The sequence below is a fragment of the Galeopterus variegatus genome, unplaced genomic scaffold (assembly GCF_000696425.1).
Source record: "Galeopterus variegatus unplaced genomic scaffold, G_variegatus-3.0.2 Scaffold5073, whole genome shotgun sequence".
In the NCBI taxonomy this organism is placed as follows: Eukaryota; Metazoa; Chordata; class Mammalia; order Dermoptera; family Cynocephalidae; genus Galeopterus; species Galeopterus variegatus.
Window position 1 is genome coordinate 97,405 of NW_007731184.1, and position 10,567 is coordinate 107,971.

General features: G+C 39.6%; 1 protein-coding gene across 2 annotated transcripts in view; it reads right to left on the reverse strand.

Moving 5' to 3' along the window:
• MDM1 (Mdm1 nuclear protein homolog (mouse)) overlaps window positions 1-9,585 on the reverse strand; it is a 31,189-nt gene extending 21,604 nt beyond the window's left edge. Inside the window, exons 1-5 of one of the 2 annotated variants that reach the window (XM_008588857.1) lie at window positions 9,426-9,585; window positions 8,290-8,404; window positions 4,598-4,971; window positions 3,421-3,555; window positions 1,003-1,170 (exon numbers count right to left, since the gene is read on the reverse strand). In XM_008588857.1, the coding sequence (XP_008587079.1) occupies window positions 1,003-1,170; window positions 3,421-3,555; window positions 4,598-4,971; window positions 8,290-8,404; window positions 9,426-9,443 (810 nt within the window). In that variant the 5' untranslated portion in view covers window positions 9,444-9,585. The remainder of the gene's footprint in view (window positions 1-1,002; window positions 1,171-3,420; window positions 3,556-4,597; window positions 4,972-8,289; window positions 8,405-9,425) is intronic. The other variant, XM_008588856.1, reaches the window with a different exon arrangement.
• Window positions 9,586-10,567: the final 982 nt, after the last annotated feature.

Below are 10,567 nucleotides of genomic sequence, written 5' to 3' on the forward strand. Positions count from 1 at the left end.
AGAGGAATGGAAATCATCATGTCGAAGGGATACCTGCACTTCCATGCTTATCGTAGCTCTGTTTACAATAGCCAAGACATGGAACAAACCTAAATGTCCATTGACAGATGACTGGATAAGGAAACTGTGGTATATATACACCATGGAATACTACTCTGCCACAAAAAAGAATGAAATACTCCCATTTGCAACACATGGATGAGCCTGGAGAAACTTATGTTGAGTGAAATAAGCAAAGCACAGAGGGATAAATACTGCATGTACCCACTCATATGTGGGAGCTAAAAGAGAAAGAAGGAAGGAAAGAAAGACCACAGTAGTCCACTGGACTTGCAGAGGGAGAGAACATTCCTTGGGCTACAAAGTGGAGTGGGGGGGAAAGGGGGCAGGAGAGGGAAGTTGGGGATAATAGGGTGGGAGACACGGGATACAAATGCAATTTGTGGTAATGGGTATGCTGCCAGTATGAATCTGACCCTCACATCATGGGCACGAGGGGTGACAATCAGCTTTATATCTCATGAATATTCATAACCAATAAAAATATATATATATATAACAAAACTAAAAATAAATAAATAAATAAATAAAATACATCCGTGTATGTGTGTGTCTAACTTCTATTACTTAATTTAAAATATCACTACGGTTACCCCTGGAGCTCACATTATTGTAAGGCCAATCATTTGATATTAAACATAGTAGATTTACCTGCTATATTGCTAAGTATTCATCACACTGTATTATTTTTAATTATTTATATATCTGTGTCCCCCCAGTCCAAGAGCTCTTGGGGCTTAGTGTGTTTGTGATTTTTGTATTCACAGTATCTACCCAGTGCCTGGTTCCTAGTAGATGCTGAATGAACATTTGACCTTTGATGAACAAACCAATGAATTAACAAACAAGCTAAAAATCTTCAGGTAGTAGTAAGGGAAAGAAAATGTATAGTCTAAAATCACGGGGATTTTGTTTGGTTTAGGGTTAAGAGTTAATGAATACCTTTTTTTCAGGAGATATTGTTTCAAGATTTCCATTTTCTTTCAAATCTTTTCTTAATTTTGGTTCTTTCACTGGAGATAAACCCTTGAAATTTCTTTTGTATTCAGTTTCATGGATGATTGAGTTACCTTTGAATTGTGGAAGAAATTGGCTTTTATTGTGGAAAATCTAAAAACAAAAATTATTTTAGTTTAGTTTTTTGCTGGTTAAGTATGCAGAACTTAGGTCTTTAAATGCTTAAAAATATCATATATATAGTTGAATTATAGGACACAAAAAAGCAAAATTATATATGATTCTAATTTCATTTCACATATAATAAAGCTTCAAAGGTCAACTTTCTATACTCATTAATATATTTTGAATAATAGTTATTGTAATAAAAATAACATCTATTCCAAAATAAATAATGAACCATACTTGTGTTTGATCTTTTCTCCCCAAAGTTCCCCACCTCCCCTCCCATCAGTTTGGCAGGGGGATAAAGTAAAACAGGCATATTTTAACAATATGAACATAAACATTAGCTTTATCAAGACAACTCTATTGCCAGCTCTACAGGTTTTTTTTCCCCTCCTTGACATGAATTTTCTTTCTTCTTGCAACAATAGAAAATTCTTAACATTTTGAATACCTGCTATGTTCAGTTTTTTTATCTTTTGCTTGCTTACTTTTAGCTTTTTTATTAAGGCAAGGAAAAAGTTCTAGTAATTACTACATTTCTATTTTAAAATGTTTCCTTTTATCCTTAATATTTCACAATATGTTATATTTTATGATATATTACCACTTATTACAAGGAAAACAAGTGGGAAAGATAGGGAGCTCAAATAAGGTGTATTATTGCTTTTGACCTCAAGGACTTTCTGCCAAAAAACTGTTCTGGCTCCTTTATATATTAATATAAGACATACTTTCAGAAAACAGGTGTCTGATAAAACAGAACTGAACAGCTCCTTTAGAGGTTCCCCATCAACAAGCTTTGAAAGGTTGTCACAGATCTCTTCAATCCACAGTCCCTGAAATTGATATGCTTTCAACTAATAAAGGGCATTTGATTCCAAAAAAAAAAAAAACCTCTTTAAAACCCTCACTAATGAGAGCAATAAAACTATTAGAGAAGATACTGCTAGTGATTTATTTCATACTGCACTTTTGATTCTATAAAAATAACATTTCTGTACAGTGCTTTCACTGATATGTAAAAGTTGTCATAGGGCTTTGATTTGAATCAGGTCTAGTATAAAGATAAAATATTCTACAAAAACTGAACAATAGCAATTTTCAGGTGGTAAGTAAATTTTTAGGTATGCTTACTATCCAAGAACACCTGTGAACAAGTAAAAGTACTGATTCTATTTATTAGGTTAATAAAGGGTGCATAACACTTTGTTATCTCATATATTCCTAAAATGTTACATAAATTTCAAAGTTATTTTAGAAACTGAATAAGAAGTAATCCCAAAGCTGCCACAATTTATAGGATCACTGGTGTTTACCTTAATGTAAGATGACTGATGTTATTGTCCTGCTGAATCTAATTATCCTCTAAGTCCTTAGGGGTATACTTATATAAAGTATACAAGTGAATGTTGAAGTACAGGAGAAAAAGAATGTGAGGGTGTGTGAAGGTGTGTGTGTGTTTATAAGGAAAAATACAAAGACCAAGAGAAAGAAAAGACTAAGCTGTCATAGGCCTCTGGGGATATTCTAAGTGGAGGTATTTCCTACCTAGTCCTAGAAGTATGATTAAGAACATAAATAAGAGTTAAAAGCCTAAGAGCTGTTTAGAGGATGACAGTAGTAAAACAACAGAGTATTTATTTGTAATGGCATCTTAATACTAAAACTGTACAAGAGTATAATAAAATCTAATATCACATTTAGTTATTATTACAGATTTCGAATTTTATAAATATTGTTAAACTGACAATTCTTATTACTGTTCATCTGACACAAGGACAAAATTCTGTATATATTTTGTGTTACTTTCCTAATATTTTGTACTTAATGTCCCAAGCAGTTATGCCCTTCTTAGAAGACAAAAAGCATGTAACATATTAGTCAACTAAACACAACATTTTAGAATAAATCCATTTAACGATTGTTTTTTAATAAACAAAAAAAATCTTATAGCATGCAAAAACTTACCAGTTCCCCAAGTTTTCATTACCCTGTCTCATATTTAGTACATGTGATGAATCTGGCAACAATGATCATCAGTAGCCTAGGACAGTATAATATTACTACTATAAATCATAAAAAATAGGATGATTTTAGCAAAACTCTCATTTTAAGTTTTCTAGAACCTACCTACAGGCCTACTTAAGTACCTAATTTCAGCTTTTATTTCTACATAAATCAACATCACTAGATTAAACGATGATACTCAGAAATGTATTACATCCATTAAACTACCTGATTGGCTGCAAAGACTGGAGCAGTTTCTTTACGGGTCTTCCAAACAAACTGCCTTTGATATTCAGAATTTCTCAAGGCATTATGTGAAGGAACAACAGTCAATCCAGCTTTCTTACGTAGAAGTCTATCCAACTGTTAGGGAAAAAAGACCCATTCAAAGCCATTAAAAATTTCTATTCAAACGTTTTTCTTTGACTGTGGTAAAAAATACATAACATGAAATCTATCCTCTTAACAAATTAAAGTGTACCTTACAGTTTTATTTACTATATATACATTGCTGTATAGCAAACTTTTTTAACTTATAATCTCTTTTTAAACTGTCAAACTATTTAAAATTCCTTTTTTAATACTGTCAAGGGACTATAACATCTCTTGGTCTCTTCCTACCAATCATTCATAATTAAATCTATTACCTAAAAACCACAGCACCTTGCCTTATCTGCAAATTGCTTCTGTGGACACCCCTGCCCCTACCCACAGACTCACACATCACCTTCCTTGATTCCCTTGCACCCCAAGCTTTCTCAACAAGCCATGGATTCTTCTCCAAAAATCCCAAATGCTTCTCTGGGGTTCCGGTCAGTAGTGGACATGAAACAGGGGGAAGAACTGGAGTGGGAGGCAGAGAGATCCCCACACAGGTCTCTGAAGCCTCTGCTTATGTGCTTGCAGAAACCTGCCACAAGCCAGGTGTGACATAAGAGAGCAGAACTGCAAGATCTCTGACAGCCAGCCAGAATTCTCCTTCCTTTTCCATTTTGTCAACTGAGGATTCTGTTTGGTTTTTTGCTGGTACACAATAAGAACTTAAAAAGGGACTAGGTAGAAGTCAGCTCAGCACCTCTGCCAGAAGTAATGGCCTACTCCTCTTCTCTGTCTCAACTTGATCTCTCCCTTAGGACTTAGGTGCTGATATATGATGAATAAAATCCAGAGGCAGGCAGTCCACCCAATGAAGGGACATCTTAATATAACTAGTACAAAACAGCTAGTATTTAGAACCAATTCATAATAACTAAACTCAACAGCCTCTTATCAACTATCTAATAGGCATTAGACAAGAAAATAACAATAGAAACATTTTTAACACAAAATATAATATTACTGAAATGATGATGAAACCAACAAAGAATACTATGCTTTTGAAAAGAAATGTAGTGAATATGCCTACCCCATTATCTACATTTTGTGAAAGACGCTTGGTAGAATGTTCTAGTTCCACATTTTCATTAACTGGTATATGGCTTGTTATTATGTCCTCATTATTTTCCCCAACATCAGAAGCTCCTTCAGCTCTGGAGTCTGCAGAGTGAGATCTGGTTCTTTTGGGAACCCTGGAGGCTTCTAACGAGAGAACTCTTTCTTGGTTAACATCTTCTTTTGGTTCTGCCTCTTGTGATTTTGGTGTTTCAGGAGCTTCACATTCTGGTGGTACAACCACATCATTCTTTGAGGTAGTTCCATTCCACTTAAGAGATTTTGAAATCTCTGGGTCATGGTAAGGGACTCTTCTTTTTGAAATAAAACTTGGCTCTTTCGTGATCCCTACAAAACACAGTATACAAGAATAGCAGCTACCAAAACACAGAGCTACAAAGACAACTTTTAATAATACCTATGAGAGGAGAGGAATTTAAAATTCAGTTGAGATACGTACAAGTATATGCACACACACACGGTATCCTTTAGATCACAGGATAAAAAATAAGTACAGTTCCAACATCAAATATTTAATTTTGCCTTAAAGAAGTATTAAAAGTTTGACTACAACAAAAAATTTTAAATTGGGGTCACAATGTTCAAGTCATCCTAACACAAATCACTAGGATTGCAATGTGATGGACCTGGCAAGCTAGGCCGTACATGTTGCCTCCGTTTCTAGTTACTTTCCTGTGCTACTTAACAGAACAATTGGCCCTGATGCTGTCAAAACTTGGAACTTTCCACAAAGCTTCTCTTATGCAAAGCAGAAGGGATGAGATGTCATTATGCTGGATCTTGGTTCTACATCTGCCTTGATTTCCTGAGAATTAAAAAGAATGAACTCTTTTAACAAGAGCTAAGATACAATTTCTCTATAATTCTGTCTGGCAAGCAAATGTCCAAAAACTTAACCTTCTACCAAGGTGAGAGGAACTCTGCGGAATGACAGCCACAGAGATACTGCCCTAGTTTGGAGCCATTCTTTAAATAGAAAAAAGACTGTCATATGGTGGGAAAGGAAGATTAAGAACAGAAGGTGGGCAGAAAATCAGGCATGAGGTAAAACCAAGAGCACCATGGATGTTTTGGCCACTAAATCCAGGGACCTCACCCTTAAAAGCTTCCCTAGACCAGTGGTCTTCAAACAGGGTGCATATATGTCTGGGGGCACATAATGACATTCCGGGGGGATAAGCTGAACTGGGCAGCTTAAGGGAATCATTTTCCAGATCCTCAACTCCGTATGTGCTCTTGCCTGACACTGATCTATCTGCCTAAGAGCTGCATCTGCCATCTGCAGTTCCATTTCCCACCACCCCTTTTATAATCACCCTTTTCCCATTTTACAAAAGAAAGACACACCTCTCAGCCAGATACACTTACTTTGGTTCATCACCCCAAGGTATAACAAAATCTCAGGGGAGGAGGGACAAATAAGGGTACAATTCAAAAAGCATAACTCCTGAGGGAGAATATTTGGCAGCAAAGGAAAAGCAGAGATTAGAAATAACAAAGAACAGCACCTTATTCCATACAGCTCCACATTTTTCCACCTATCTTAGAATTAAAATTCAGTGTGAAAGGGTTGTCATGTGAAACGCATATATGCACATTAACACATTCTTTTGAATTGAAAGATAAAGTTTAACTTTTTCTCATAGAAAATAACTCTAATTTGGCTGGTTAGTTTGCCAATAAGGACTCATTTGCCACTTTCCATTAAAGCAGAGCTAAATTGGCAGCTTCAAGGTTTTAACAAAATATATGTAAAACATATATACAATACCCAATAAACCAGAAATTAAATCTTTCGAAACTATTTGTAAAAAACATATGATAAAAAAATTAAATATCAATTTTAAAATGTGTGAAGGGATGTGAAGATTTTCTAAATTCCTTTAGGAGATATGAAAGCAAAAAAGGCTGAAGAACATTACTCTCTACTTTGACACAGTTATTGGTAGAAGAGCAAAATGAAAGGAGAAGATTCTCAAGTGGTCTTCCTTGTCTCCCAGCACCAGCAAATCCCCAGGGGGAAAAACACGCTATGTTAAAAGAATGCACAGTCAGTCCTAGGTAAAAGTGTTGCAGTTTCTTGCTAACCTCCCACTGCCCTTTCTGAATATCCTGGAGTTCTCACTTTGTCCTTTCCCTTACCTCAAATATCCTGTGAACATTCCTCCCCTAGACTATTCCTTCCTTCCAAATGTACCATGCTCCAAAGTGGCTTTGCTCCCACCGTCTCATTTCATCACCCTCCCCCGCCAAATGAAGCTGATTTAAGCTAAAATGTTATGGGGACAACTAATTAACCAATTCCTCAGTGTCATAATATCACTCCAGGCACTCAGTGGGATATCTATACTTAAAGAGAGATTTATTTTGGATTCTTAATTTAACGGAGCCTCAAATGTGTAGAATTTCTGATAATTTGGAAAGAGAGGATTATGAGAAGAGTGGTGCTCCCGTCACCCTGCCCCAAAAGCAGAGAGACACACAGTCTCTGAAGTTAGGCTGTAGACTAAAGACCCTGATGCTTTAGAGGAACCCTAAAAGAGCTTCCCACTCTTCCCTTTGTTCTCCAAACCTAACCCTGGAAGCACTCCCCTTGTCTTACTAACTCCCCAAGTGTGGCACCCTACTTTTCCGGGTTCCAAACATCTAACATTTGAGGGGCTTACATACTACACATCAGGCAGTCTCACACATCATACGTGGAGCACCAAGCACTGATCTGTGTACATGCACCTGGCCCTTAACAGGCAACATTCCATTTAATCCCTCCCAGCAATCCTATGCAATGGGCTTCCTAAGTACCACTTGGCAAAACAGGTTTGATTTGCCCAAGGTCACACAGCTACTGTGAATTCAAACTCAGATTTGTTCATTCATTCAAAAATTAGTTTTAATAATCAGCAGAGTGCTCCAAGGCCCTGTGTTAGGTCATGGGTAGGAACAAGGTGGTGAACAAGACATACAGAGCTCTGCGCTCAGAAATCTTACATTCCAGTGAGGGAGAATTAAGCGGGTACAGTGAAGTCAGCCTGTCTCCTTTCTCTTCTACCTCATACTGAGAAACCTTGGCCCAGACTCTGACTTCCCTGGGATACAAAGAGGAAGCATGTGTGATGACAAGAATGTGAACTCAGAACTCACAGGCTTTCAGCAAAACAGACTTGATTTCAAATCATGGTTCTGCCACTTGCTAGCTGCGAACCTGGGGCAAGCTACTTAATCTAAGCTTCCATTCCTCCAGACCTTGGGAGTTCTCTCCCCCAGGCTTGCCACCTCTCAGCTTTCAGGTCTCAGCTCAAATATCACCTCCTCAGAAGAGTCCTTCCTGACAACCAATCTAAAGCGTATTGTCTCCAATCCAACCATCCCCCACGTATCCTATCACACTTCCCTCCGATATAAAATAACCTGAAATCCCCTTGTTTATTTATTGAGTTATTTGTTTACTGATTCTCTTCACAGTTAAGGAACATTGTCTGGTTCAGGGCTATATTCCTAGCAGCTGGAAATAGTAAACCACCAATAAACATTTGTTAAATAAGTGAATAAGTCAATCAGGCCAATTGAATTTTTTAATAAATCATTTTGTAAACTTAGCTCAAGGTTTACTAAAGTTATAATGGCCATTATACTTGCTTAACTTACCTAATTGATCTGATCTAAGTCCAGCCCATGGAGACTTTCGCCCAACTGAGGAATTACAGGACTCTGACAAATATGACTTTTTCCACAGAAAGTTTCTTTGGTATTCACTCAGCCCCTGTAAATGCAAAGTACTTGAGTACAGCATAATTAATGAATGTTGTTTTAGAGCAGACATCAGTAAAAATAATTTCTGAACCTCCAGAGAAAATTGAAAGACTTAAGATTAAACACAGACAAGCTTCTTAATAAAAGCTAATATTTACCTAGCCCTGTGCTAAGCAGTTCCCACATGTCATATCCTTTAATCCTCGCAACCACTTGAGGCAGATGCTAGAAGGAGCCCGAGGCCCAGAGAGGCTATGAGAGGCTACCCTTTTGCTGGTTGTCTGATTCCAAAAAGAGTGTGAGCTCTTGTCTGATAACTGGTGACAATCTAAATTCTCATCACTATAGATTTATCCTAAGTTCTCAGAGTGCACAATATTATGTATTATGCCAAAAACCCTTTGATACTGGTAAACTCAACTAAAGAAAGACAAACTTCCTTGCCATTCTGGATATAGGCCCTTAAGATAAAAGAGCAAGAGTCAGGATTTATGGAACGCTGTGTTCACCGGTTAGGTCGAAGGGTGCTAGTCCCTGACAGCTACCAGCTGCCTGGAACTTTTAACAAATCCTAAAACAAATGCATAACTATAAAAAAAAAAAAAAGTGTATTTCTCATATCCTAACTTTACTGAGAACTCATTTCTCAAACTTTTAAAAGACACACACTTTAAAGTTTTAAAGGGAAGGAAGGTTAAATGCTAAGCTAAATAGGACAAGTGTCCTAATCTGAAGTCGCCTTTAGTTCCCATTACAAAGTGCCCTCCTCCCACCTCCACTCCTCATAGTCCCCCAAAATAAACGTCTCAGTACCACATAACTCTTCCCCACACGGCAAATCAGAAGTGTGTGTGCGCGCTGAGGGAGCTAGGAAAGAGGAGACGACGACCATCCTCCGGGACCGCGGCCGGCAGGCTCGGGCCGACAGCCTCTGCCGGGCCGAGGGGCGCGGCGCAGAAAGCCAGAGTAGCCCCCGCGACCAGCACCCGCGCCCGCCCCGCCGCCTTCGGGCCCAGGAACCCCGGCCTCACCTTGAAGCGCACCGGCATGTCGCCCGGCACCGGAGCCCCCGCCACTCCGACAGTTAACGGGACAAAAAGCCCCCCGGGGGGGGCGGGGCGACAACTGTCGGTTCCCTAGCAAAAACCTCGGCCCGGCGTCCCCGACTACGCGCCGGCGCACTCCGCGCTTCCCTCCTTGAGCCCTGTCGCTCTGCCTTTCCCCGCCCATTTTGAAGCCTAAGGACCAATCGAGACTCACAGACTCACTTACCGTCATTACGATTTGTCCAATCAGTGCCCGGAATGAGGCCTCCACCTTCTGTGCCAAATCCGGAGGGCTAATGGCGGTGGCGGGCGAAGGGCCGGCCAATGAGGCTCCTGGGCCCGGGCTGGGCGGGGCGCCGCGGGAGCTTCGTCCTGGGAGGGCTCGAGGGGTCCTGCGCAACAATGGGTCTGCGTGCGGGTGAGGCTCGAGGGTGCCCCGCCTCGCCGGCCCAGCCGGGCCCGGGCTGGGCGGGGCGCCGCGGGAGCTTCGTCCTGGGAGGGCTCGAGGGGTTCTGCGCAACAATGGGTCTGCGTGCGGGTGAGGCTCGAGGGTGCCCCGCCTCGCCGGCCCAGCTTCTTGACGTCACAAAACGTGATCGTGTGTTCTTCATTCCCAAATGTGTGACACAACCGAACGTTCCTTTCTCTGAAAGGAAAGTGTTCAGGTCTATTCTGCTGAATATCAGTCCTACAGTCAACAGCCACATTACGCTATTTATTGTCATATCAAGAGGAATAGGTCAAAAAGTAAATATAGCTTAGGCAGGTTAAAAAAAAATTTTTTATTGAAACTCTAAAGACAAACTGCTATCTTCCTCTAGTGATGTTTTTCCTCCCTCTATCTCCAGTCTCCCAAAACGGAGGTACAGAGCTTAAATTAGAAAACGTTTACTAAAGATGTTTGTGAGCTCAACTTCCAGACCTTCAGCCTTGTCCTCTCACCCTTTTTTTCCCCTCTATTGAAAACAACTTTATTATGCAAATCAGTTTTTCATACATGAAGGCACCACTACCCACATACCATCAACAGGACATGTTCTTTGAGGTATTATTTTAATAGTAGGAGAGACAGACCATTTGGTGATGATCTAGCAAGAGCTATCAGTCTGTGATCTGCACAGGCAGGA